This window comes from Natrix helvetica (assembly GCF_964273705.1).
Source record: "Natrix helvetica genome assembly, chromosome: 5".
NCBI classification, from domain to species: domain Eukaryota; kingdom Metazoa; phylum Chordata; class Lepidosauria; order Squamata; family Natricidae; genus Natrix; species Natrix helvetica.
The window spans coordinates 144823763-144851388 of NC_138551.1; the positions used below are offsets into that span (position 1 = coordinate 144823763).

General features: G+C 54.7%; 2 protein-coding genes across 9 annotated transcripts; one reads left to right on the forward strand and one right to left on the reverse strand.

Annotated features, from left to right (window-relative positions):
- LOC309392958 (chloride channel protein ClC-Kb-like) lies at positions 1–21586 on the forward strand. Of its 4 annotated transcripts, XM_081954638.1 has the most exons (20): positions 230–971; positions 1175–1303; positions 1552–1680; positions 2500–2639; positions 4114–4191; positions 4347–4425; positions 4598–4723; positions 5497–5581; positions 5668–5769; positions 7037–7121; positions 7303–7476; positions 10035–10104; positions 10206–10316; positions 11005–11218; positions 11393–11526; positions 12182–12282; positions 12410–12493; positions 13203–13289; positions 13553–13641; positions 21293–21586. In XM_081954638.1, exons 1-19 carry the CDS (start codon positions 833–835, stop codon positions 13598–13600), a joined length of 2115 nt encoding a protein of 704 aa, XP_081810764.1. In that variant the 5' UTR covers positions 230–832; the 3' UTR covers positions 13601–13641; positions 21293–21586. The 4 variants fall into 4 exon arrangements, 3 of the variants coding, with proteins under 3 accessions (XP_081810765.1, XP_081810764.1, XP_081810763.1); XM_081954637.1 differs by lacking the exon at positions 21293–21586 and having other exon boundaries at positions 13553–13797; XM_081954639.1 differs by lacking the exons at positions 230–971; positions 1175–1303; positions 1552–1680; positions 21293–21586 and adding an exon at positions 1–78 and having other exon boundaries at positions 13553–13797.
- FAM131C (family with sequence similarity 131 member C) lies at positions 17017–27616 on the reverse strand. Of its 5 annotated transcripts, none has more exons than XM_081954675.1 (7): positions 26978–27029; positions 26151–26862; positions 21614–21714; positions 20553–20628; positions 18854–19579; positions 18514–18624; positions 17017–17769 (listed from the first exon to the last, which is right to left on the reverse strand). In XM_081954675.1, exons 2-7 carry the CDS (start codon positions 26170–26172, stop codon positions 17498–17500), a joined length of 1308 nt encoding a protein of 435 aa, XP_081810801.1. In that variant the 5' UTR covers positions 26173–26862; positions 26978–27029; the 3' UTR covers positions 17017–17497. The 5 variants fall into 5 exon arrangements, with proteins under 5 accessions (XP_081810801.1, XP_081810802.1, XP_081810800.1 ...); XM_081954676.1 differs by lacking the exons at positions 26151–26862; positions 26978–27029 and adding an exon at positions 24556–25183 and having other exon boundaries at positions 18854–19036; positions 19427–19579; XM_081954674.1 differs by having other exon boundaries at positions 26151–27616.
- Between the last annotated feature and the right edge of the window lie 10 nt (positions 27617–27626).

Consider the following 27626-nt stretch of genomic DNA (forward strand, 5'->3'; position numbering starts at 1 on the left):
CAAGGTGTGGGGCAGCCAGCCAAATGGGGCTGGTTGCCAGCTGCCTGCCTGCCCACCCCACCCTTCTCGTGCTGCTTGGTGAGAAGGCTGGCTTGAGCTGGAATGGGCTTGCTGGAGGGCCTTTCCTGTGGGTCCCAGAGAGAGACTTCCGGATAGTTAGAGGTCAGGGAGGGAGGGAGGGAGGTGTGGGAGAGAACAGGGAGGGCCCAGGAGACAGGTGTTGTGTGTGTGCACCAGGTTTGGCCAGGGCAGAGGCAGAGGAAACTGGCTTCAGAGAAGTCGCCCTGACCCAGGAGCAGCAGGAGTCTTTGACAGACGCACACACAGGCACCCAGAGCCGGCTGAGGTGGAGTGAGCCTTCTTTGCACAGGTTCCAGTCGGGGGCCATGGAGGGGACCCTGGTTTGAGAGGCGGAGTTGGGGGGGGAAGACTGTGCGTTGTTGTCTGACTGTTGTCTGGATTTCCTTGAGTGTCTGAGGCTCCCGCAGGCGATAGAAATGCCACCTTCCTAGATCGGAGAGCCCCGGAACGAGGCAGGTGGATCCTGTTGGAGGTTTGCCCCTTTCGGTGGCTGCTGTCAGTGGAGCGTCTTCCCTTTGCAGGGTCTTGAGAGTGGGAACCCGGGTGCGCCTTCCTCTTCCTTTCACCTGTTCAGAACTTCTGCCTTTCAGGGGCTTCCTTGTTGGTTCACTCCTGCGGCCAAGATCCAGACAAGCGGTAGCAGGAGGCCTCTGGGGACTCCGTCCGCCTTGGTGCTTGCAAACAGACGGCTCAGATCCTCCTCCTCCTCCTCTTGGGCTGCATCCAGTGTTTCCATTGCCAGCCTCGGGGCATGGCTGCTGAGAGGCCAGAGAAAGCCGGCGGGGAGAAAGAGAGAGCCGAGAACAAGGAGGAAGAGGAGGAGGCCAATGTGTTCCTGCCCTGGGATGACAACTGGAGACCCTGGCCAAAAGCCCGGCGCAAGGTGCACGGTAGGAGACAGGGAGATGCCACTCAGCCACAAGAGTGTCTCCCACATGGGTGGCACCGAGGTTGGAGGCTTTCCAGATGTTGGCGTTTGCCGGAGGTGGTGGTGGCCCTTTGGCCTCTTCATCCCTCCTTGGAGGCGGCTGACATTACAATGGCAGGGCCTCTCTTGTGCCCGTTCATTCCCACCCTCTGCTGCCCTCTGCAGGTTGCCTGGGGTGCCTCAAGCGGCAGCTCTTCCGAGTCGGCGATGATTGGTATTACCTCTTTGCCCTAGGCGTCGTCATGGCGCTGGTCAGCTTCGCCATGGACTTCACCGTCTCCAGGGTTGCCAGCGGTGAGCTTTTGCCCCGCCAAATCCCGCCACTTTCCCCAAGCTGGGCTTGGACTGACAAACAGAAGAAAAGAGCGCCTTTCGTGCCACTTGTGGAGACCCCGTGCCACAAGGGGTGCCAGTTTCAAGAGGGGGGCAGGGGGGTTAGGCTCTCCATGCCTTCAGGGCAGCCACAAGCAGCAAACGACGCTGACAGTCCTGGGGCAGTTCAGTTCACAGCCGACTTCCCAACTTCCCTTTGGATTCTCCAGCGCACATGTGGCTTTATCAAGAGGTTGGAGACTACCCGGGGCTGAAGTTCCTCTCCTGGACCATGTACCCAGTCGCACTCTCGGCTTTTTCCACGGGCTTTTCCCAAAGCATTACCCAGCACGCTGGAGGTGAGGCGGGATGGAGGCTGGGGTCAGCAACCAGTGGTCGTTATGCCCTGTTCTGGGACTGGGAAACAGCTGTTGTGGCCCCCCAGCAGCCATCAGACCTGGCAGCAGATTCGGACAGTGAGGAGATTGGGGAGGAACATGGGCCGGTCCTGGAGTCTGGGGAAGACTCTGATGAGGGCTCTGTGCTAGAGGCAGAGAGGGGGCCAGAGCCGTATGCCAGTTATCAGCTGCCTTCAGAGTCAGACATCAGTTAGGGCAGACGAACGGCTGGAGCCTGTTCCCAGTGGGCGCATGCATAAGTGGCCAGACGAAGGGAACAACTAAGGAACAAGGGTCGACTTGGGAGGAAGGCCACAGGTGGACAATGAATGGCTCCTCCTAGAGGAAATAAAAGAGGAGCAAAAGGGGAGTGGAGTTTGCAGGAGAGAGTTCGCTTAATTGGTTCACAACTCTCCGAGACTCAGCCAATTAATAAAAGGGTCTTTTTGTCGGGACCAGAAGTTTGCTTTGTGCTCTTGGGAAGCCTCGGTCAGAACAGATGCTTTCTTCTCTTCTCCCAAGTCTGGCCGAGGGGTGCGGGGAGACGGATGGGCAGCCTGTGCCCATTGGGAAGCGTCAAGGTTTCCTTCTTCCATCTGCTGCCTTCTTCTTCTCTCTGAAAGGAAGATGGCAGAAGAGAGGGCAACCTGGGGCCTCATTCACACACTGTGTCTAGCCTGCCTCATTAATTAGGGTTTGAGAGGCCTCCAGGGAGGCACTAGGGACTCCTGCTAGGCGGGCAGAAGTGGGGGAGAGATAGTTCTGCCCTCTCTCTACCAGGCTCTGGCATCCCCGAACTCAAGACCATCCTGACTGGCGTCATCCTGGAGGAGTACTTGGCCATGGAGAACTTTGGGGCGAAAGTCGTGGGACTGACCTGCACGCTCGCCTGCGGGAGCACCCTCTTCCTCGGGAAAGTGGTACGTGTCCAGCGGGTGGATTAAGAGGGTGTGTGTGTGTCTCTCTCTCTTGCCTCCAAGCAGCACCTTTGTGGCCTGAGGGGTGGCGGGGTTTCAGCCTTTGGACACAGACAGGAAGCTGTATCAGTTTGAAAGGGAAAAGTTCTAGAGACAGGAGGAAGGAATTGGTGTCTGGAGGGGATGGCTTCGGATGTTGCTTCTGCCCCACACCTATTTGATCTTGCCCACCTAGGACGGCCTCCTTCTTAGAGCTTGTGCTGAAGGTGCTCCAGCTCAAGAGCAGGAGTCGGCAATCTTAAACATTCAAAAGAGCCATTTAGACCCGTCTCCCACAGAAAAGAAAACACCGGGAGTCACAAACCCTTCTAAAATGAAGAAAGCACTGTGTTCTCCACGCCTGTGAATAAACCAGAACACAGGCTTGGCTGTTTGCCACTGTTTAATTACTGAGATAACGAATCCTTTGGCTGAGGGCCCAGACAACTCAAGTTCAATACAGCAACCCAGATAATTCAAATGAAGCCACGCAGATAGTCCAAACGAGCAGACACGGCTAGAATACATAGATTTTCTTAAGTACTAATTCGAATGGTTGTTTCCTGCAAATGTCCCCTCCCAACGCCTCACCTATAATCTCTCTTGGGAGGGGCCAATCCACAACCACTTCTGTTTCTCAGCCCTTCTCAATGTAGCATCAGGGGCAAACTGCCTTTGATCCTCCCCACTGCTCCATGCCTCAGGCGCCTCCTGGTGGCCAACCAGCCTCTCTGGTCCCTGCTCTGAGTCTGAACCCTGCACAGGGTCCTCCACATCATCCAGGGCAGACTCATATGGTTCCTCGCTATCCGAGTCCATCAGCAGCTCAACCGGATCCTGCTGGGCCACAACAGCACTGCATATATTAATATTTTTTACCTTTATCCTATGTAATTTAATAAAAACCTATAACGTGTTACGAAAATCAACGAACTGCTACGGAGAAAACAAATTTTTATTTCTGCATGCAACCAAAACATTTTGAACTCTGGGGAAAAAAAGCTAGGTCGAAAACCTCATTAAATCGCGTGCCGGCGGGTATCACACATTGGCAGCTGTGATGCATATTTTGAGCAACAGGGAGCCGCAGCAGAGGGATGAAAGAGCCACATGTGGCTCCAGAGCTGTGGGTTGCAGACCCCTGCTCAAGAGGGAAAGAGGACCTGGGTTCCTTCAGGCCAGGAAGGAGCAGAGACAGGGAAGCTGATAGGTGGATGATCCCGCCAGCAACCGGGGTGAATGTTTTTTTTGGGGGGGGCGGACTCTCCTTCCTAGAGACATTCAAGGTCCGACTGAGGTCAGGAGATGAGCCTCTACTCTGGGGGGAGGGTCTACTGGGAGAGACCACTGTTGCACGAAGGTTTTTTTTTGTTGAGCTCTCCCTCCTCTGAGCCTTTCAGGTCATCCTCTTTGTCTTCCTTCCGTCCGGCCTCTGCAGGGACCCTTTGTTCACCTCTCCAGCATGATCGCCGCCTACCTGGGCAAGATCCGGACCAGCGTTTCTGGGGAGTACGAGGTACGGTCGAGGAGGCGAGGCTGCACCCCAGGGATAGTCCGGGGGCAGCTGAGGACTATGTGGCTGGCTGGAGGGCCCTGCAGTTGGCCCAGCTCTGGGGGTTCCTGGAACCGCTGCAGCAGCCTCTCAAAATGGCGCCCCTTTGCTTTGCCTAGAATAAAAGCAAGCAGAACGAGATGCTGGTGGCAGGAGCGGCCGTGGGCGTGGCAACCGTCTTTGGGGCACCCATCAGCGGTAAGACGTAGCTGGCACGGGGCTGCCATTTCTGGCAAAAGTCCCTTTGCAAAGGGAGGCCAGAGCGGGTGGGGGAAGGGGCGCACGGAGTGGCCAGACCGATGGATGTGGGGCTGACTATCCGGATTGCTCTCCCCCACCCCCACCCCCACCCCCGTTGCCACTCCTCCAGGGGTCCTCTTCAGCATCGAGGTCGTATCCTCCCACTTTGCCATCCGGGATTACTGGAGGGGCTTCTTCTCGGCCACTTGTGGCGCTTTCATGTTCCGCCTGTTGGCTGTTTTCAACAGTGAACAAGGTGGGCAGCAATCGGCCAGAGGAGGGATCCCTGGGCCACTCTGTCTGGGGGGGGGGGAGGGCGGGGAGAGTGCTCAACACATTTAGTGCATTGATTGCAGGGATGACGAACCTTTTTGGCACTGAGTGCCCAAACCGGAACACATGAGCAGGTACGCATCAGGAACCCAAAGACTAGCTGGCCGATGCGCATACACGTGCCAGCCAGCTGGTCTCCAGGTTTCTAGCACACGCATGCTCCGGCCAGCTGATCTTTGCATGTGCCGGAGCTCCAGAAACCCAAAGATCAGCTGGCTGGCACACGCATGCCTGGTTTTTTGGCAATTTTTCTGGGCTGGTTTTTTGGCCATTTTCAGGCCCCAAAAATGGCCAGAAAAAAGGGCCTGTTTTTTGGTGGTTTCTGGGCATTTGGGGGAGGGGGCGTTTTCAGGCGCTCCAGCGCCCACAAAAACCAACTGGTGATGGAGAGGGCTCTGCGTGCCACCTCTGGCACACATGCTATAGGTTCGCCACCACGGATCTATGGGGTTCAGCCGATTGATGCTATGGCTACAGGTGGGGTGACCGGCCCGGGGAGGCTGGGGCCACACTGAGCGGGGAGGGGGGGTCAAGCCCCACCACTTATTCGGCTTCTTTGGATTGTGCTTGGAATGTTTCTCCTTTCCTGTGGGCTGCTTGGCTAAGGGCCAGGCAGGGGGGTGGGGCAGGAGCTCGGAAGGGGCTCCAGGAGATCAAGAGTCCGAGCCCCTCGGCTTTTGCACCCCTGCTTTTCAGAAACCATCACAGCCCTCTTCAAGACCAGTTTCAAAATTGATTTCCCCTTTGATCTGCCGGAGACCGTTTTCTTCACATTCCTCGGGTGAGGCAGGGGACTCCCTGGGGTGGGAGGGGGGATGCAGCAGCGAGAGCACGGTTCAACTGGGAGGACTCCTTTCTCCCTTGCAGCGTGATCTGCGGCGTGCTGAGCTGTGCTTACCTCTTCTGCCAGCGCTGGTTCCTGGGCTATGTCCGGAGGAACCGCTTCACGGCCAGGCTGCTGGCTACTGAGTAAGTAGACGCCAGAGGGCAGCTCACCAGAGTCCCTGGGATGGCTCCTCTGGTTGCGGGATTGGAGCGGGGGAGTACAGGAAGTGGACTCACCGAAAAGGGGCTCCCTGGGGAGACCACTGATGTTTGCCAGCTGGTTAGATCGCCCCTCCCCCCAACATTTCACTGGAAGAAAATGGCAGTCTGGCTTCCAATAGCAATAAGCACTTAGACTTATATACCGCTTCACAGGGCTTCACAGCCCTCTCTAAGCAGCTTACAGAGTCAGCCTCTTGCCCCCAACAATCTGGGTCCTCATTTTACCCACCTTGGAAGGATGGAAGGCTGAGTCAACTTTGAGCCTGGTGGGATTTGAACTGCTGAACTGCATCTAGCAGTCAACTGAAGTTGCCTGCAGTACTGCATTCTAATCACTGGGAGCTTCATAGCCCTCTCTAAGAGTTTTACAGAGTCAGCCTCTTGCCCCCAACAATCTGGGTCCTCATTTTACCCACCTTGGAAGGATGGAAGGCTGAGTCAACTTTGAGCCTGGTGGGATTTGAACTGCTGAACTGCATCTAGCAGTCAACTGAAGTTGCCTGCAGTACTGCATTCTAATCACTGGGAGCTTCATAGCCCTCTCTAAGAGTTTTACAGAGTCAGCCTCTTGCCCCCAACAATCTGAGTCCTCATTTGACCCACCTCAGAAGGAGGGAAGGCTGAGTCAACCTTGAGCCGGTCAGGATCGAACTCCTGGCAGTGGGCAGAGTTAGCCTGCAATACTGCATTCCACTGTGCATGATGGATGGGTGGGTGGGTGGATGGATGGAAGAAAGAAAGGAAGGAAGGAAGATTGCAGTAGCCCTTAGACTTATATACCGCTTTACAGTGCTTTTATAGCCCTCTCTAAGCGGTTTACAGAATCAGCCTCTTGCCCCCTAACAATCTGGGTCCTCATTTGACCCACCTCGGAAGAACGGAAGGCTGAGTCAACCTTGAGCCTGGTGAGATTCAAACTGCCAAATTGCAGGCAGTCAGCAAAAGTAGCCTGCAGTTGTGCACTCTAACCACTGCGCCACCACAACTCTCTTCCAAGCTGTTGAGATTCTCAGGCTTATCTCTAAAGCTTCCTCTGCTTCTCCATCACAAGATTTACCCCCAGAAGCACAGCGGCCTATGGCAGCCCCCAGCCCAGCCCTCTTCATAACCTGTGGCTTTGTTGAGTTACATTGCTTTCCCAATCTCCTCTCCCCTCCCCTCTCCCTGACCTTTGGGCCTTCTTTTACAGGAAGCCCCTCTACTCGGTGCTGGTGGCCTTCGTGCTGTCCTCCATCACCTTTCCCCTTAGCTTGGGACAATTCATGGCTTCCAGGGTAACTATCGGCCGTTGGCTGCCAAGGGCGGAGCCTGCTGAGAACACACGGGGCTGCCGCTGGCTCTCTGCCATGGCAAGCCAGAGGAGCTGAGGCAAGGCAGGGGGGGAGAGGCTGGCAGCCCCTCTGTGCCATGGGGCAGAAGCAGCAGAGACCCGTGTTTCCCCTTTCTTTTGTGCAGCTGAGCATGAAGGATCTGCTCACCTCCTTGCTCGATAACCGCACCTGGAATGTCCTCTCCCAGAATGTGTCCCTTGACAGGCCTCCCCAGGTGGACCCCCTCAACCTATGGCAGGAGTGGTGGCACCCCGACATCTCCATCTTCGGCACGCTGTCTATCTTCCTGGTGATGAAGGTGATGAGTCTGGGAACTCCCTCTGCCTGGCACGCAGCAGGACTCCCTTTCAGGGGCCGCGTCTCTTCTGGCCTCTTCTGGGCCTTGCAGAGCTCCTTCCAGGCGCTCTCGCGTACGCATGCCATCAACCTTCTGAGTGGCCAGCCAGCCAGCGCTGGCCCTGCTCTCAAAAAGGTTGGGCTGCCTGTTGTGGCCCAGGAGGAGCCGTTGCCGCTGCCACCAGACTCCGAGAGTGAGGGTCCCTATGAGTCGGCTCAGGAGGATGTGGAGGACCCTGGACAGGGTTCCGACTCTGAGCAGGGATCGGAGAGTCTGGTCGGCTACCAGGAGGCGCCTGAGGCATGGAGCAGCGGTGAGAGCCAGAGGAGGGGGGCTCCTGATGTCATGCCTTGGAGCAGTGGGGAGGAGTCACAAGACCGTGAGTCAGAGATTAACAGGGAGTTCCTGGACGCTCGTTATCGCCGCGCCCATAGACGCAAGGAGCGTGGGCGTAATTATCGGCGGTAAGGGCTCTCAGCTGTTGATCAGGAGACTCCTCCAGTGACGTGCAGTCAGGGGAGGCAGGGGAGGCGGAGCCTCACCACTCTCGTCATGAAAATAAAAAAGAATTACTCCAGGAAGCTGTGAAAGTGGCTGGGAGAGGCGCGCGGCTTGGTTTAGCCTCCCTGGACATCTCAGCAGCAGCCCCAAGTGTGCCGATCTCGCCATTTTTTATATCGGGCGAGCCCAGGATCCTTGCAAGGGGAATGGGACGTGTGCAGGAGGCTCCTCAGCTCCAGCCTCAATCAGCGCAGCCGCGGTCCCCTTCATCTTGCCTCAGGAAGGAGGGGAATGGGACCACGTGTGCAGGGGAAGGGGATCGCGGCTCTGCTAATCTGAGGCTGTGTGCTGAGGAGCCTCCTGCACACGTGGTCCCATTTCCCTTGCAAGGATCACAGGCTCGCCCAATGCAAAAAATGCCTAGGTACCGTGTTTCCCCGAAAATACAACCTGTCCTGCGCTCACTGACCTAGCGTTATCCCGAAAGCACCAAGTTACAGGAGCCGGGGGTGGGGGGGAGCGCTCACGTTGCTTGCCGCCTTCAATATACCGCTAGGTTGGGGAGTGGCGTTCTGTCCGGCCAGAGGGGAGAGTTGCCGGGCGGCTGCTCTCTTGTGAACTGGCTCCCGAAGAGCCGGGCACAGCCTCAGGGGCGAAGTAGCCATGAGGTAACTATGCTCACGAGCAGCCGCCCGGAAAATCCCCTCTCTAGCCGGGAAAAGCGCCATTCACTGACCTGAGCAGCCGCCCGGCAAATCCCCTCTCCAGCCGGGAAAAGCGCCATTCACCAAGCCCTTGCGCAGCTCTCCCAGGCGACCGCCGCTGGCTGCTGCTGCCCGCCGCCGCCCGCCGCCCCGCCGCTCCGCTCCGTGCATAACTTCCAAACTCCAAAACTTCCAGCATCGCCTGCTCTAGGAGTGCTCTCTATGGTGGGCCGGCTGCTGGAAGACTGTCCGGAAATCTCTCTGTCCAGCAGCCGGCCCACCATAGAGAGCACTCCTAGAGCGGCCGATGCTGGAAGTTTTGAAGTTTGGAAGTTATGCACGGAGCGGAGCGGGGCGGCGGCGGGCAGCAGCAGCCAGCAGCGGTCGCCTGGGAGAGCTGCGCAAGGGCTTGGTGAATGGCGCTTTTCCCGGCTGGAGAGGGGATTTGCGGGGCGGCTGCTGAGGTCAGTGAATGGCGCTTTTCCCGGCTGGAGAGGGGATTTGCGGGGCGGCTGCTGAGGTCAGTGAATGGCGCTTTTCCCGGCTGGAGAGTTTCCCGGCAACTCTCCCCTCTGGCCGGACAGAACGCCACTCCCCAACCTAGCGGTATACCGAAGGCGGCAAGCAACGTGAGCGCTCCCCCCACCCCCGGCTCCTGTAACTTGGCGCTTTCGGGATAACGCTAGGTCAGTGAGCGCAGGACAGGTTGTATTTTCGGGGAAACACGGTACCCAGGCATTTTTTGCATTGGGCGAGCCCGGGATCCTTGCAAGGGGAATGGGACCACGTGTGCAGGCGGCTCCTCAGCGCACAGCCTCAGATTAGCAGAGCCGCAATCCCCTTCCCCTGCACACGTGGTCCCATTCCCCTCCTTCCTGAGGCAAGATGAAGGGGACCGCGGCTGCGCTGATTGAGGCTGGAGCTGAAGAAATTTCTCCGTTTGGGCTGCGCCCCTGCGATCGGAGAAACCACGTGGTTTGATGATGTCACCAGCCTCACCAGTCATAAACGTCACCGCACGTCACTGGACTCCTCTCCAGGCTATAAAAGGGTTGACTGTGGATACGCCCTTTGCAGCAGTCAACAAAGGACTCCTGCAAGAAGTCTTGGTCTTGAAACATAGCCAGCTGGATAGCTGCTTTCGTGTCTTGTCATTGTGAGCTTTGTCGTGGTGGTTTACTGCCACGGAATTTTCTGTCTGTCTGTAAAATAAACCCTGTTCATTTGTATTGTTCCGGAGCGTGTTCTGTGTGGGCGAAGGAGGAAGGGGGGGTCAGAACAGCTGCCAATGGTTGATCCTTTCTGTCCTTGCAGTTCTGGATGCTGGTCTTGGCCACCACCATGCCTATGCCCGCTGGGTACTTCATGCCCGTCTTCATTTACGGTCAGCGCTTCCACTTTCTCTCGTCGTCCGCTTTCAGCCTCCAGAGAGGCTGGTCTGTCAGGCTCAGGAGGGAAAGATGATCTTTCTCTGTCCCTTCGCAGGAGCTGCCATCGGGCGTTTGGTGGGTGAAGCCGCAGCCTTCCTCTTCCCCACGGGCATCACTGCGGAGGGCCCTCCTAGCCTCATTGTTCCTGGGGCGTATGCGCTGGCAGGTATGTCGGGAGGCTTCCTTGGCACTTAGGTGGTACCACCCGCCAGCAGCCAGCAGAGCTGGCAGCAGATTCGGACAGTGAGGAGGTTGGGGAGGAACCTGGGCCAGTCCTGGAGGCTGGGGAAGGCTCTGATGAGGATTCTGTGTCGGAGGCAGAGAGGGGGGCCAGGGTCATCTGACAGTTATCAGCTGCCTTTAGAATCAGACATCAGTGAGGCAGAAGAACACTGGAGCCTGTTCCCAGTGTGTGCATGCTAGACGAAGCAGAAAAAGAACAGGGGTCGGCTTGGGAGGAAGGCCACAGGTGGATAATGAATGGCCCCTCCCAGAGGAAATAAAAGAGGAGCGAAAGGGGAGTGGAGTTTGCAGGAGACCATTAGTTCGCTTCATTGGTTCCTGAATCTCCAAGACTCCTTGCCAAGTTCTGCAGACATCAGCCTGGCAGCTCTCCAAGCCTGATAAGGTCTGTGACCGTAAATCCTCCCTGGAAAGACTTTGCTGGATGTGAATGAGCAGAATTCACAGTCAATTAATAAAAGGGGTTTTTGTCAGGACAAGGAGTTTGCTTCAGGCTCTTGGGAAGCCTCGCTCAGAACATTAGGGAGGCACAGGCAGTGTAGAAACAGCGCCCCCGTACCTATGCAGTCCCTGAGATTGCCCACCCTCTGATCTTCCCCCTCCCCTTCCAGGGGCTGCTGCCTTCTCTGGCTCAGTCACCCACACCCTCTCCACCGCCTTGCTGGCCTTTGAGATGACCGGGCAGATTGCCCACATCCTGCCTGTGCTGCTGGCTGTCTTGGTGGCCAACGCCATTGCCCAGAAGTTCCAGCCTTCCTTCTATGACGGCACCATCATTGTCAAGAAGCTACCGTACCTTCCTCGCATCCGCAGCAGGCATATCGAGTGAGCTGCCCAGCCCTGCCCCCTTTGGCTTGCTGGGACCCAGGGATTGGGATGCCGGCCTTCCACTTTGCGTATGCCCAGAGCGCCTCTGGCCTGACCTTGCTTGGCAGGCGCCAGCAGCCCCTCTTCTCCCAGTGAAGCCATCGGTCTGGTGAGCGTTGCTTCCCTTTGCAGGTCCTACCTGGTCACCACTCAGGAGTTCATGAACACCGATTTCGTCCTCCTGTCCCAGGAAGCCTCCTTCCACGACGTCCTCCAGGTGGTCACCACGACGGATGCCCAGGAGTATCCGGTGGTCGACAATGTTGGTAAAGCGGTGCCTCTGTGTGCGTCTCGCGCTGGATCCGTCTGGCGGGAGGGTCCCACCGGATGGTTGGAGGAGCATTGAAGCATTTGTAACACAAATAGGCACGTCCACGCAACCACATTCCTAGAAACAACAGTCTTAGAATAACAGAGTCGGAAGGGGCCTTATAGGTCATCTAGTCCAACCCCTCCACCCAAGCAGGAGACCTTGCACCATTTCTGACAGATGGTAGTCCAGTCTCTTCTTGAAAGCTTCCAGGGATGAAGCTCCCACAATGTCCGAAGGCAACTTCTGTTCCATGGGTTGTTTTCTCCCTGTCAGGAAATTCCTCCTTATTTCCAGGTGGAATCTCTCCTTGGTCAGTTTCCATCCATTATTCCTTGTCTGGCCTTCGGGTGCTTTGGGAAATAGCTTGACTCCCCTTCTATCTATGGCAGCCCCTCAAATATTGGAAGGCTGCTCTCCTGTCTTCCCTGGTCCTTCTCTTCATTAGACTAGACATACCCAGTTCCTGCAACCGTTCATCCTATGTTTTAGTCTCCAGTCCCTTCATCATCTTGGTTGCTCTTCTCTGTGCTTTTTCTAGAGTCTCAACATCTTTTTTTATAGTGTGGTGACCAAACCTGGACCCTTCCCTCTGCTTCTTTCTCCCTCAGAGTCTCAGATGCTGCTGGGGGTGATCCAGCGGTCCAGTCTCATCCAGTTTCTCCAGAGCCATGAAGACTCCAGACTGCCACAGGAGGAGACGAGGAAAGAGGTGGGTCTGAGAGGGTGATTCCGACAGGAGTCGATTACGTGCTTTCGGTGGCGGGGAAGGGGGACGGGGAGGGACACAGGGCTCCTTTCCATCCTGCTGCATTCATGGCTGTGCTTCTCCTTTCCAGCTTATCTCGGGCCAGACTTTGAAAGAAGGCTGCCCTATCAATCCTGTCACCCTGCAGCTCTCCCCATGGACATCCCTGCACCAGGTACCTCAGGTGGTTGAGTGCTATACAGGTTGCCTCAGTCCAGAGCAGACTCGTGCCTCTGCTGAGGCGCTAGGAAGGCTCTGATGAGGACTCTGTGTCGTAGGCAGAGAAGGGGCCTGGGCCTTATGCCAGTTATCAGCTGCCTTCAGAGTCAGACATCAATGAGGCAGAAGAACAGCTGGAGCCTGTTCCCAGTGTGCGCATGCGCAGAGCTGCCAGACGAAGGGAACAGCTAGAGAACAGGGATCGACTTGGGAGTAAGGCCACAGGTGGACGATGCATTGCCCCTCCCAGAGGAAATAAAAGAGGAGCGAAAGGGGAGTGGAGTTTGCAAGAGACCATTAGTTCGCTTCATTGATTCGTGACTTTCTGAGACTCCTTGCCAAGTTCTGCAGATATCAACCTGGCAGCTCTCCAAGCCAGATAAGGTCTGTGACCGTAAATCCTCCCTCCAAAGACTTTCCTGGATGCGAATGAGCAGAACTGACAGTCAATTAATAAATTTGTCGGGACCAGGAGTTTGCTTCATGCTTTTGGGAAGCCTCGGTCAGAACAGGAAGCTGCGACCAGGGAGGGGAGGGATTGACTGGGGAACAGAGCCAGGCAGGGTTTTCAAGGGGGGTTCCATTGGGGAAGAGGTTTCTGAGAAGGGGCCTCCCAGAGGGCCCTCTTCCCTCAAGCATCTTTTCTTTTTTTCCTCCTCCTGCAGGCCCACAACCTCTTTGAGATGCTGAACCTGCAACGGGCTTTTGTCACGCAACTGGGGAAAGTGGTAGGGATCGTGACCAGGAGGGAGGTGAGTGAGTGGCTGGAGGGCGCAGCGACATGCCCCTTCCTCTTTCCCACCTGCCCTCCTTCTGGGGTGGGGGTGGGGATGAGGACAGGTGGCCGCTGGAGGCTTGGCTTCTGCTACTATGCCAATACATGGCATCATCGGCCTGAAAAAGGGGGACTGCAGACTCCCTCTTTTGACCTGGCAAGGGGAAAGGGGAGTTTTGCAACACCGACCCACGCCCTGTGCCCCGTGGTCAGCTTTGCTTCGTTTTTTCTCTTTTTCAGCTCAGGAAAGCCATCGAAGAACTGGCCAACCCCAAAGCCAGCCGATAGCAGAAGCCCGTGGGAGGGAGAGCGCTGGAGATGTGGAAGCCGTAGGTTTAGTTCCTGGCGGGTGGGGGGTTGTAACCTGATCTTTGTTTGCTAGCGAAATTCTCCGGCTTGCCTAAAAAAGGAGTCACTGCAAAGTTTAAAATAAAAAATGAGGAAAGAGGACCAAGTGGAAAAATGTGGGCACTTTTTAGATCTTTGGGCATTTTAGAAATAGTTGCTAAGACACAACAGAATGGTTGTAATGTATAGAAGTCTCAAAGTTTCCCTCAGTTTGGTAAACTCTTGAGAAGAGGCTCTAGTGCAGTGGTTAAATTTTTTCACTACCGGTTCTGTGGGCGTGGCTTGGGCATGGCAGGGGAAGGATACTGCAAAATCCCCATTCCCTCCCCATTCCAGGGGAAGGATACTGCAAAATCCCCATTCCCTCCCAACTCCAGGGGAAGGATACTGCAAAATCCCCATTCCCTCCCCATTCCAGGGGAAGGATATTGCAAAATCTCCATTCCCTCCCAACTCCAGGGGAAGGATACTGCAAAATCCCCATTCCCTCCCCATTCCAGGGGAAGGATATTGCAAAATCTCCATTCCCTCCCAACTCCAGGGGAAGGATACTGCAAAATCCCCATTCCCTCCCCATTCCAGGGGAAGGATACTGCAAAATCCCCATTCCCTCCCCACTCCAGGGGAAGGATACTGCAAAATCCCCATTCCCTCCCCACTCCAGGAGAAGGATACTGCAAAATCCCCATTCCCTCCCCACTCCAGGAGAAGGATACTGCAAAATCCCCATTCCCTCCCAACTCCAGGGGAAGGATACTGCAAAATCCCCATTCCCTCTCCATTCCAGGGGAAGGATATTGCAAAATCTCCATTCCCTCCCCACTCCAGGGGAAGGATACTGCAAAATCCCCATTCCCTCCCCATTCCAGGGGAAGGATACTGCAAAATCCCCATTCCCTCCCCATTCCAGGGGAAGGATACTGCAAAATCTCCATTCCCTCTCCACTCCAGGGGGAAGGATACTGCAAAATCCCCATTCCCTCCCCACTCCAGGGGGAAGGATACTGCAAAATCCCCATTCCCTCCCCACTCCAGGGGAAGGATACTGCAAAATCCCCATTCCCTCCCCATTCCAGGGGAAGGATACTGCAAAATCTCCATTCCCTCCCCACTCCAGGGGAAGGATACTGCAAAATCTCCATTCCCTCCCCACTCCAGGGGAAGGATACTGCAAAATCCCCATTCCCTCCCCATTCCAGGGGAAGGATACTGCAAAATCTCCATTCCCTCCCCACTCCAGGGGAAGGATACTGCAAAATCCCCATTCCTCTCCACTCCAGAGGAAGGATACTACAAAATCTCCATTCCCCTCCCCACTCCAGGGGAAGGATACTGCAAAATCCCCATTCCCTCCCCACTCCAGGGGAAGGATACTGCAAAATCCCCATTCCCTCCCCACTCCAGGGGAAGGATACTGCAAAATCTCCATTCCCTTCCCACTCCAGGGGAAGGATACTGCAAAATCCCCATTCCCTCCCCATTCCAGGGGAAGGATACTGCAAAATCCCCATTCCCTCCCCATTCCAGGGGAAGGATACTGCAAAATCCCCATTCCCTCCCCACTCCAGGGGAAGGATACTGCAAAATCCCCATTCCCTCCCCACTCCAGGAGAAGGATACTGCAAAATCCCCATTCCCTCCCCACTCCTGGGGAAAGGATACTGCAAAATCCCCATTCCCTCCCAACTCCAGGGGAAGGATACTGCAAAATCTCCATTCCCTCCCCACTCCAGGGGAAGGATACTGCAAAATCCCCATTCCCTCCCCATTCCAGGGGAAGGATACTGCAAAATCCCCATTCCCTCCCCATTCCAGGGGAAGGATACTGCAAAATCTCCATTCCCTCTCCACTCCAGGGGAAAGGATACTGCAAAATCTCCATTCCCTCCCCACTCCAGGGGAAGGATACTGCAAAATCCCCATTCCCTCCCCATTCCAGGGGAAGGATACTGCAAAATCCCCATTCCCTCCCCACTCCAGGGGAAGGATACTGCAAAATCTCCATTCCCTTCCCACTCCAGGGGAAGGATACTGCAAAATCCCCATTCCCTCCCCATTCCAGGGGAAGGATACTGCAAAATCCCCATTCCCTCCCCACTCCAGGGGAAGGATACTGCAAAATCCCCATTCCCTCCCCACTCCAGGAGAAGGATACTGCAAAATCCCCATTCCCTCCCCACTCCTGGGGAAAGGATACTGCAAAATCCCCATTCCCTCCCAACTCCAGGGGAAGGATACTGCAAAATCTCCATTCCCTCCCCACTCCAGGGGAAGGATACTGCAAAATCCCCATTCCCTCCCCATTCCAGGGGAAGGATACTGCAAAATCCCCATTCCCTCCCCATTCCAGGGGAAGGATACTGCAAAATCTCCATTCCCTCTCCACTCCAGGGGAAAGGATACTGCAAAATCCCCATTCCCTCCCCACTCCAGGGGAAGGATACTGCAAAATCCCCATTCCCTCCCCATTCCAGGGGAAGGATACTGCAAAATCTCCATTCCCTCCCCACTCCAGGGGAAGGATACTGCAAAATCCCCATTCCCTCCCCATTCCAGGGGAAGGATACTGCAAAATCTCCATTCCCTCCCCACTCCAGGGGAAGGATACTGCAAAATCCCCATTCCTCTCCACTCCAGAGGAAGGATACTACAAAATCTCCATTCCCCTCCCCACTCCAGGGGAAAGATACTGCAAAATCACCATTCCCTCCCCATTCCAGGGGAAGGATACTGCAAAATCCCCATTCCCTACCCAATCTGGAGGCAGCCAGAGGTGGTATTTGCTGGTTCTCCAAACTACTCAAAATTTCCCCTACTGGTTCTTCAGAACCTGCTGAATTTCCCTCCTGCCCTAGTGCCATGATGGTGAAGCTATGGGACGCATGCCAGAGCTGGCACACACAGAGCCCTCTCTTTGGGCACGCGCACCATTCCCAGCTGCTATTCTGGTGTCCGGTGTGCATGGTCTTTGCGCGCACCGGAAACCCGAAAACCAGCTGGCCGGTGGTCTTTGGGTTTCTGGCGCCTGTGCGAGCGAGCGTGTCCTGGTTTGAGCGGGGTTTTTGATTGGGGGGGGGTGTGTTTACCTGGTCATGTCCTTTCCCCAGCTAAAGAAGAGTCTCGGGAATCTGCTGGCTTCTCCTCCCTTGTCACCCCCCCCCCCGCCCCAGACATGTCAATCAGGCTCTGATCAGACCTCGCCTCCAATCAGGGCAAACCTGCCTTGCTGCTTCTGGGGAAGGTGCCCCACAGGTGCCTCCGAGGCCAGTCCCTTTCTCCCAGCTCAAACACAGAGGGGACATCTGGAGGGCACCCGGCAGTTTTCCTTTCGGGCAAAAAGGTGGACGCCGTTTTTCTGCGGCACCTGTTTTTATTTACACCTTCAGTAAGAACATTCATGGGCCAGGCGCCCTTTAGTCCGTAAGGAAGCATTGACATTGCTCTGTGAACACTTGAAGGGACAGGAGGCTGAATGGATCATGTAGGCAGGGAGCTTCCTCAGCCTGAATTTCCACCCGCATACTGACCCCTGCTCCGAATCCATCCTCCCCTACCGTCTTACCAGCTGTGCAGGGTCCATCTCAGTGCTGGAAGTGCTAATCGTGGATCAGGCTGACGGGCTGTGTCAAAAAAGCACATCACCCTGCAACCGCAACGACTCTGGGATCATAATGCACTGCCTGAGCCCAGCTCCTCAGGCTGCCAGGCGAAGGGTGGGCTCGGCCTGCAAAGAGTCTCTGGAGCAAGACCCCCCCTTCGGCCACGCAATCCCGCCCCTCCCGGAGCCACTAACGCCACCGCAGTTGCTGCCAGCCTCACCACGGAGCGACACAAAGCCTAGTCATAGAAGACCTCGTCCTCGGAGGGAGAGCTGCTGTCCACGTAACGCAGGGATGTGGCACTCTGCTGCCATCTATGGGCGTTAGGCGGTCCCACCGGCTTCCCTTCTGCCCTTCCCAAGCCGCCTTTGGCCCTGCTCCACTCGTTCGCTCTCAAGGCTCCGCTTGGGATGGGGGATTCCGGGTTGGAGAGCACGAAGGCCTGTAGGCTGCCTGCCGGAGCCGGTGGGCACAAGAGGAGACCGTCCTGCAGATAGATGCCTTCCAGATCTGGTCGGAGGAGGAGAAGGAGGAGGAGAGTTAGAAAGAGGACACAGCCAGGGGAACTGAGAGAGAAGCAAAAGGAAGGGGCAAAGGCCAGGGGTCATACTAGGGGTGAAATTCAGCAGGTTCTTTTTTTTTTAATTAAAGAATTTAATAGTTTTTACAAATATTCCCTCCTCCAACCCTCCCTCCCCCCAACCTCCCAGAGCAAAATACAGGGTATAAACATTTAACAACCATACACTAACATAAGTTAACTAACTACAGCATCCTACCTCCTCTCGTACTTTAACTCCCCTTTTATTAAACTAACTTTAGATAAATTGTAACACTCCTTGTTCATTCATGAGCTCATTGGAATTTCTTAGTCCGATATTTATTTGGAGTGTAGTCAATCCATCTTCTCCATTCCCGCTTGTATTTCTCAACTGAATAACCCTTCAGATATGCTGAGATTTTGCCCATCTCTGCTAAGTTTACTACTTTTAACGTCCGTTCTTGAGTTCTGCAGGTTCTGACGGGTTCTGGAGAACCCGTAGCGGAAATTTTGAGTAGTTCGGAGAACCAGTAAATTCCATCTCTGGCTGGTCCCAGAGTGGGGAGGTGAATGGGGATTTTGCAATATCCTTCCTCCCAGGAGTGGAGTGGGGATGATGATTTTGCAGTAACCTTCCCCTGCCACGCCCACCAAGCCACGCCCACTGGACCCGTAGTTTTTTTTTAAAAATGAATTTCACCACTGGGTCATACCTTGGAGCTGGATCACATCCTGCAAGCATCCCTTGTCACTCAGCTCCTCTTCGTTCAGGGAGGACCAACCACTCAGGGTGGCTTCCGTGATGGCAAACTGCTCAGCCACACCTGGAGAGGGGCGAGAGAGCTGGGAGGTGAGGCACAGGCGGCTTGGGGAAAGACTGAGACACCCCCACCCACGTCAAATGCAAGCATCGAAGAGTTGATAAACCAGCCATCCCTGTGCATTTCCTTCTGGGGGAGGGGAAGCAAGGGATGCCTGCTGGCCAGACACCCCCCCTCCCGTCCACCCCTGGTTTGCACCAGCCCCCCCCCATCCCTCCTTCCCTCCCCTCACCTGCCGCAAACCGAGCCTCCTTCACCTCGTCCGTCAGCTCCTCGTACAGCACCTCTTCGATGGGGGGCTGCCCCCAACCCACGGGGGGAGCGTTCCAGCCTTTCCACTCAATGAGGTGGGCCACGCGTCCTTGGGCCATGGCGGTGGGCTTGGTGATGTGGTCCTTCAGGCTCTGGACGAGGCCTGGAGGACAGAGGAGAAGCAGAACTGAGCCCAGGCGTGAGCAGATGGGGGAACGTGGGGGAGCCATGGGGACAAATGCCACTGTGCCGGCTTTGCTGCCTTCCCGGCTCGGGGGAAAGGAAAAAAACGGTGGAGGGTTTCCATGGAAACCAGCAGCACAAGACACATTCATCTCCCCGCTGTCCAAACCCTTAAGCTGCAGTGGAGCGCGAAGACCCCCTTTGCAGCCGGTGAAGATGGACTGGCCCGACTGCCCTCTCTGAAATGGTGGCCCCCTTCCCAGTCTCTGGCTGCTCTCCCAGCGGAGGCTCCTTTTGGGTGGGATGCTTATCGAGCGGACCACACCCACACCATTGTCAGAGTCACCCAGTGTAAGAGGAGGATCCTCACGTTGGCGGGGGAATCTTGAGACTCCAACGTAGTCCAACCTCCCCTCGGGAATCCAGATTAAAGCATCCCAGAGAACTTCTTCTCTGGGCTGTCTTATCCAGCTGCTCCGATGCCTTCGAAGGTGTTCCCTTTGGGTCATCTGTGTTTCGGGCACTGTGGCCACCCCACCAGTGGGGAAATTCAAAAAAAAAAATTACTACCAGTTCTGTAGGCAGGCTGCAGCAGCTCTGCTGTGAACGGAGGGAGAAACTTTCGGATCGTCTCTGCTGCATTTAACGTTGATTGTCTCTGTGGCAGAGACAATCTAAACGTTTTTCCCCTCCGTTCACAGCGGAGCTCCTGCTCCCTTTATGGTCTCCACCGGCCCCGTCTCTCCCTGGGTCTACCTTAAAGGGACAGGCTGCAGCAGCTCTGCTGTGAACGGAGGGAGAAACGTTCAAATCGTCTCTGCTGCATTTAACGTTGAATTCTGTGGCAGAGACAATCCAAATGTTTTCCCCCTCCGTTCACAGCGGAGCTCCTGCTCCCTTTATGGTCTCCACCGGCCCCCTCTCTCCCTGGGTCTACCTTAAAGGGACAGGCTGCAGCAGCTCTGCTGTGAACGGAGGGAGAAACGTTCGGATCGTCTCTACTGCATTTAACGTTGAATTCTGTGGCAGAGACAATCCAAATGTTTTCCCCCTCCGTTCGCAGCGGGGCTGCTGCTCCCTTTATGGTCCCCACTGGCCCCCTCTCTCCCTGGCTCTACCTTAAAGGGACAGGCTGCAGCAGCTCTGCTGTGAACGGAGGGAGAAACATTCGGATTGGGTGGGCGGGTCAAGCGGCCGGAAGAGGTGAGCAGCGACAGGGCGATCAGGCGGGCGTGGGCGGGGCCACCAGTGATTTTTGTCACCAGTTCGGAGAACTAATTGTCCCTGCCAGTTTGGCGGAACCGGGAGGATTTCACCCCTGCAGCCCACCCTATCCCTGCCACAGCAGGGACCCCGACGTCAGGCTCGCGACGTAGACATTCAGTGCAGCTCTCCTGGCCTTTGGCATGAGGCTACTCGGATGGAGAAGCGCCTCTTTTGTGCGTCTGTCGTCCGAGGAGTTGCTGGAGAGCCATTGATCCGGAGGGCATACCTACCCAGCAGGGAGGAGGTAGCAAGGGCTGTCACGTCGTAGGCCGCCAAGGCAGCCCCGCCGGAGCCCCGCGGGGACTTCTGCAGGGAAAAGAAGAGAGAGGTGACCTAGGATGGCCCGCTCCGTTCCAGCCTGGCTGGTGGTGGGTCTAAAGCAGGGGTCAGTAACCCTTTGGCTCTGGAGTCGCATGTAGCTCTTTCCTCCCGCTGCTGCATTTCCCCGTCACTCAAAATATGCGTCACAGCTGCCAAAATGTGCGACACCCGCCGGCACGCCATTTATTGAGCTTTTCGAACCCCAGTAGGCCAAGCATAGATAAATCCAAGGAAAGAAAAGTTTCACAAGAAAACAGAACGCTTAATTCAACTACATATGCTACTTTACTTTTGTGGCTCCGGGTGTTTTCTGTGGGAAACGGATCCAAATAGGTTGCCAATTCCTGGTCTAAAAGAAGCCCCAGCCTCTGAGGGGGAGCTGCATGCCGCCTGTGGAGACTCCCTGCCAATCAGAGCCTGGGGAGGGGGGGATTTAATCATTTCTGAAGACCCCTCCTGTGATAGGGTGCAGGAAGGGGCTTCTAGGCAGTGGCTGCCCCTAATTTGAAATGTCCTTTTCTTCTCCCTAGGACAGGGGTGTCCAAACTTGGGAACTTTAAGACTTGTGGACTTCAACTCCCAGAATTCCCCAGCCAGCTATGAAGTCCACAAGTCTTAAAGTTCCCAAGTTTGGACACCCCTGCCCTAGGAGGTGCAACCCGAGATCATCCTAGCTGTGGTTTCAGCAACGGGCTTTTAAATTACGTTTCACCCTGTAAGATTTGTCACTTGCTCCTCGCCATGATGGCTTTCTTTTCTTCATGCTAAGCTCCCCACCCGATTTGTACGTTGCTTTCACGGTGCGCAGTCTCTCAATGTATCATTGGTCCTGATGATTGCAACGGTGTGGTTTTCATTGTCCCCCCAAAAAACCAAAAATGTTGGCGCTTGCTTTCGGGGGAAGAGAAATGGGATAGGAAGGTTTTCCCTAGGCAGCCATCTTAAGGGGGGAGGGGTGCCCAGCTTTTACCTGAGAGGTGTTTTCTTTTGGGGGAGCAACAGGTGGATTGCCGCCTTCCTGGTCCGGCAGAGGGACGGTGCCTCCTTCCTTGTGGGCCCTCGTGAGGAATTCTGCGGAAAGAAAGCAAGAGGTGGGTACAGCAGCAGCACAGAAAGGCCAGGTGCTGGGATGGGGGAAGAGAGCCGTGTAGCTAAGACATCCTTCAAGCCACCACCCCCAACAAAAATAGAATAAGAATTCCTTATTGGCCAAGTGTGATTGGACACCCAAGGAATTTGTCTCTGGTGCATAAGCTCTCAGTGTACATAAAAAATACATTCCTCAAGAACCATAAGGGACAACACTTAGTGACTATCAATAAGTGTTGTCCCTTATGGTTCTCGAGGAATGTAAATAAGAGAAAGAATGGAATTTGTTTTAATAAAGAGGGTTACATTGATATTAAGACAGCAAATGAATCAGAGACGTGAGATAGAATAGAATAGAATTCAGATTAGAATAGAATAGAATATAGAATAGAATTCAGATTAGAATAGAATAGAATATAGAATAGAATTCAGATTAGAATAGAATAGAATTCAGATTAGATTAGATTAAAATAGAATATAGAATAGAATTCAAATTAGAATAGAATTCAGAATAGAATATAGAATAGAATTCAGATTAGATTAGAATATAGAATAGAATAGAATTCAGATTAGAATAGAATAGAATTCAGATTAGATTAGATTAAAATAGAATATAGAATAGAATTCAAATTAGAATAGAATTCAGAATATAGAATAGAATTCAGATTAGAATAGAATAGAATTCAGAATAGAATATAGACTAGAATAGAATAGAATATACAGTAGAATAGAATTCAGAATAGAATTCTTTATTGGCCAAGTGTGATTGGACACACAAAGAAGTTGTCTTTGTTGCATAGGCTCTCAGTGTACATAAAGAAAAATAAAACAGAATACATTCATCAAGAATCATAAGATGCAACACTCAGTGATAGTCATAGGTTACTAACAAGCAATCAAATCATACTAGGAAACTAAATAGAACAATATAAATTGTAAAGATATAAACAACAAGGCTGAAGTCATAGGTAGAAGGAGATAGGCAATAGGAAGGATGAGGAGAATAATAGTAATACAGTCTTAGCAAATAGTTTGACAGTGTTGTGGGAATTAGTTGTTTAGCAGAGTGATAGTGAAAGTCAGGAAATGGGGGAGGGGGTTTGTCCCTTGCTCCCCTAGGAGTTTGGCCCTCGTAGTGGCCACCCTTTCAGTCAATTTGCACTGGGGAATCCATCCAGGGAGGAGCTGGTTCTCTCCATTGACCTCTAAATCGGCCTTGGGCCTTTGGCTGCTCCGTGTGGCTCTGTGCACCCAAACGTTCCAGGCTCAAGCAGCTCTCAGAAACCGGGAGGGTCTCCCTGTAGCCAGCAAGCCGGGATTGTCCCTTGAGATGGTTTTCCCAGTTGCAATGGATGGCTGTGAAGGTTGGATCATAGGAAAGGCTGAGCACCAAAGAATGGAGACCTTTGAACTCTGGTGCTGGAGAAGAAGACTCCTGCAAGTCCCTTCGGCTGCAAGGCGATCCACGCGGTCAGTCCTAGAGGAGATCAACCCTGACTGCTCTTTAGAAGCCCAGATCCTTCAGAGGAAACTCAAATCCTTTGGCCACCTGATGAGAAGGAAAGACTCCCTGGAGAAGAGCCTCATGCTGGGAACGATGGAGGGCAAAAGAAGAATGGGACGACAGAAGGAGAAGGAGGTGGCTAGATGGAGTCACCGAAGCAGTTGGGGTGAGCTTCAATGGACTCCAGAGGATGGTAGAGGACAGGAAGGCCTGGAGGAACGTTATCCATGGGGTCGCGATGGATTGGACACAACTTTGCAACTAACAACAACAAGGAAACTAAAGACAATATAAATAATAAAGATACAAGCAACAAGGTTATAGTCACAAGTAGGTTGAGATAGGTAATAGGAAGGATGAGAAATAGAATAGCAATACTGTCTTAGCAAATAGTTTGACAGTGTTGTGGGAATTTGTTGTTTAGCAGAGTGAAAGTCAGGAAATGGGAGAGGGGGGTTGTCCCTTGCTCCCCTAGGAGTTTGGCCCTCGTAGTGGCCACCCTTTCAGCCAATTTGCACTGGGGAATCCATCCAGGGAGGAGCTGGTCCTCTCCAATGACCTCTAGATCGGCCTCGGGCCTTTGGCTGCTCCGTGTGGCTCTGTACAAGCAAAGGTTGCAGGCTCAAGCAGCTCTCAGAAACCGGGAGGGTCTCCCTGTAGCCAGCAAGCCAGGATTACTTGTCCCTTCGCATGGAGAAGGGAAGAGAAGGGGGCGAGATGCCCTTGCTGGCCGGTCACACTTCCTGCGGAAGGCATCCAGGAGAATGGAGAGGGGGGGCTTCTTTTAGATCCCACAATTCCTGGGAGTCCCAAAGGTGCTTTTTTCCCAAAGACAACTGGACCTTCGTCACAACCGTCACCTTGGATGACCGAGAATCTCCATCGACAATATCTGGGGGTCTTTGAAAAAGGGGTCGTGGGTTTCTTCCAGCTGAGATGGAAACTCCGCATCCCATAATCCTTCTCACCTCACGGCACAGGGAAGTAGCACTTTCCCAGGAATGGGAAAGATGGAATTCCTTCACATGCTGCCCCACAATCAATTTTCAGGACTGACTGGGAGTTGAAGTCCACAAGTCTTAAAGTTGCCAAGTTTGGACACCCCTGCGCTAGGCCTTTTCTATTGCAGGAAAATGGGAGAAAACTCTTTTTGGATGCTATTTGGCACCTACAATCTCATGTTTCATCTCCCCCCAAGTCCTATATTCATTCGGTCACTTAGTGCAGCCCCCCCCCCAACCTTTTGGGCATCAGGGAACGGTCCTGTGGGGGGAGGATTTTCCACAGATCGGAGGAAGGGGCGTGGTTTCATACGCTACCTGCATTTTCCATCACCTCTGTCATGCTGCAGACCTTCACCTGTCACCTTCCCCTGGGGCAGGGATCGGCAAACCTTAAACACTCAAAAGAGCCACAAAAGTCCTAACCGGAAGCCCCCCCCCCCATTCTATTCTGGAGCCGACCGGAAGTCCGGTTCCCCCACCATAAGAGTCTCCTCCTACCACGGCATCCTTTTTCCTCCACCTGTCCTAACCGAAAGCCCTATCCATTGTGGAGCCGACCGGAAGTCCAGTTTCCCCACCATAGAGTCTCCTCCTAGTGTGGCCTCCTTTTTCCTCTACCTGTCCTAACCGAAAGCCCTATCAATTGTGGAGCCGACCAGAAGTCCAGTTTCCCCACCATAGAGTCTCCTCCTAGCATGGCATCCTTTTTCCTCCACCTGTCCTAACCGAAAGCCCTATCAATTGTGGAGCCGACCAGAAGTCCAGTTTCCCCACCATAGAGTCTCCTCCTAGCATGGCGTCCTTTTTCCTCTACCTGTCCTAACCGAAAGCCCTATCAATTGTGGAGCCGACCAGAAGTCCAGTTTCCCCACCATAGAGTCTCCTCCTAGCATGGCATCCTTTTTCCTCTACCTGTCCTAACCGAAAGCCCTATCAATTGTGGAGCTGACAGGAAGTTCTCCCACCATAGAATCTCTTAGCATGGCGTCCTTTTTCCTCCACCTGTCCTAACCGAAAGCCCAATCAATTGTGGAGCCGAGCAGGGAGCCGCAGCAGGGGGATGAAAGAGCCACATGCAGCTCCAGAGCCACAAGTTGCTGACTCCTGCCCTGGGGGAATCTACCACTAGATGCCACTAGAGAGGCTTTCTTGTGCGTGTGGGGGGGGGGGGTTTCTGGCCCCATCTTTCTCCCTACCCTACAGGTGGGGTTTGCAAACAACCTCTCCCCCCCTTGATGGGAGCGATGGAACACTAAAGCGCTGCTTTCTCATTTTGGAGGCAGGAGGCGCTTGTGTGACTGAACAAGCTCTCTCGAATCCTCCAATAGGAAAGGTGGGCTATTGTTTGAGCATGTACAGAATGCAGAAAAGACCTCTTTTGCAGCGTTTCATCCTTTGCATGGCTGAATAATTTGTGCACACACACACCCCGCAAGTGGACTGAGCGGCAGGTGGGAACCACTTGCACAAATGCACCAAAGACAAATTCCTTGTGTGTTCAATCACACTTGGCCAATAAAGAATTCTATCCTATTCTAGCCTACATTCTATTCTATCCCATCCCATCCCATCTTCTATTCTATTCTATTCTATCCTATCCCATCCCATACTATATTCTATTCCATCCCATCCCACATTCTATTCTATTCTATTCTATTCTATTCTAAGACCCCGTCTCCTCTCTGCTTTCTGTCATCCTTTTAAGCTGCAAGGACACAGAGGTACACCGGGGCGGTACGTGGAGGCTCACATTTTTTCTCCAGAATGAGTCAAGGTGCCGGGTCTCTGGCCTGGAGCCCCCTCCCCTCTCTCCCGCTGCCCACGCTTTTCCAAGGAGCCAAGCCCGGCCTCGGTCTCGCCCTGCGCCCCACCCGGACTGCGGGGAACGTGATCGCAAGCGGACAGCTCACCTTTGGTGGCGCAGGAGCCCATGGCGGGGCGGAGGGGCGTGCCGGAGCCGCCGGGCGCATCGAGGAGGGGGATCGGAGCTGCCGTCGTTCGCCCGGGGCCCGGGCCTTAAAACTGCGTCTGGGCTGGCGAAAGGCGGAGCGCTCCGGCGCCGGAGGAGCCACCTACGCCGCTTCTCCTTCCCAAAACCGACCCCCCCCCAAAAGGAGGAGCAAGCAGAACGGACTCAGGGAGGGGAGCGGTAGGTCTCGCCCCCTAAAACCGCTCAAGGGTCGGGAGACCCCCCCCCAAGCCCCCGATGCCCGAGAGGCTGCGAGTCCGCTGGAAGGCGCCCCCGCGCCGAAGCAGTCCCGCCTCCACGGTGATCGCTCGTTCCAGCGCACCAGTTCCGCGGCTTTCGACGGGCTCCAAGGAAGGGGACGCCGGGCTTGGAAGGGGGGCTCCATCGGTCGCGTTAGTAGCCCTCTTACCCTCCCAGGACCGGCCCCTGTGGCGTTACAGCCGCGGCAGGCGAGGCTTGGCGCAGGCTCTGCGGTCCTTTTCCTCGATCGAGCTTCGGCGATCGCGCCGATCCCAGTCCCTTCCAGTTGGGGTGGAGGGCCGGGTCTCCAAGCCTCCGCTCCAGCCCCGGGAAGCCCGAGTCCGCCGGGCATCGCAGCGTAGCCTCCCACGGAGCTTTTGGCAACAGTTGGAACCCGGGGGAGGTGGGATCAGCTTCAAGAAAAACGGGGGAGGCACATAACCGATTAACAGAGTTGGAAGGGACCTTTGCAGGTCATCTAGTCCAACCTCCCTGCCCACAAGCAGGAGACCCTACATCTGCCTCTACCTCGGATCGAACTCACAACCTCCCGATTGTGACAGATTAACAGAGTTGGAAGGGACCTTGCAGGTCATCTAGTCCAACCCCCCCCCCCCCCGCCCAAGCAGGAGACCCTACACCTGCCTCTACCTAGGATCGAACTCACAACCTCCCGATTGTGACAGATTAACAGGGTTGGAAGGGACCTTGCAGGTCATCTAGTCCAACCCCCTGCCCAAGCAGGAGACCTTACACCTGCCTCTACCTAGGATCGAACTCGCAAACTCCGCGGAAGCTCCACGCGAGCCCCTGAAAATCCGGGGGGGGGGGGCAAGGAACGAAGCAGCGCCGGCGGCCGATCCTGTGCCAAGAGGACATCCCAGCCAAACCTTTGGAGCGGTTGCTCGGAACCTTCCACGGACTCTTAAGGTTGACCGATGCAGGGGGCACGATGCAGGGGAAACGAAATCGCGCGTGGGGAAGGGGATCTGGAGCGGCGGCCAATCAGAACGCCCAGATGTCCCGATGGATGGATCCCCCCCCCCCCCGCTTCGATCCGCCCTCGAGCACCAAAGCGCTCCTGTTATCTTAGGATGCTACAGCTGTGCTTCCTTGGCCGCCCTAGCTCCGCCCATCCTCGCTGCGTCACGATTCAATCCCCACCAATCGGGGAAAG

Coding starts and splice junctions, on each gene's coding strand:
- LOC309392958 (XM_081954638.1), top strand. CDS start 833: ATGGCTGCTGAGAGGCCAGAGAAAGCCGGCGGGGAGAAAGAGAGAGCC. Junction 1,304..1,551: donor CGTCTCCAGGGTTGCCAGCG/GTGAGCTTTTGC, acceptor TGGATTCTCCAG/CGCACATGTGGCTTTATCAA. Junction 7,477..10,034: donor CTATCTTCCTGGTGATGAAG/GTGATGAGTCTG, acceptor CTGTCCTTGCAG/TTCTGGATGCTGGTCTTGGC.
- FAM131C (XM_081954673.1), bottom strand. CDS start 24,580: ATGACAGAGGTGATGGAAAATGCAG. Junction 20,629..21,613: donor CAAAAGAAAACACCTCTCAG/GTAAAAGCTGGG, acceptor TTTTCCCTGCAG/AAGTCCCCGCGGGGCTCCGG. Junction 18,625..18,853: donor GGAGGCTCGGTTTGCGGCAG/GTGAGGGGAGGG, acceptor GCCCCTCTCCAG/GTGTGGCTGAGCAGTTTGCC.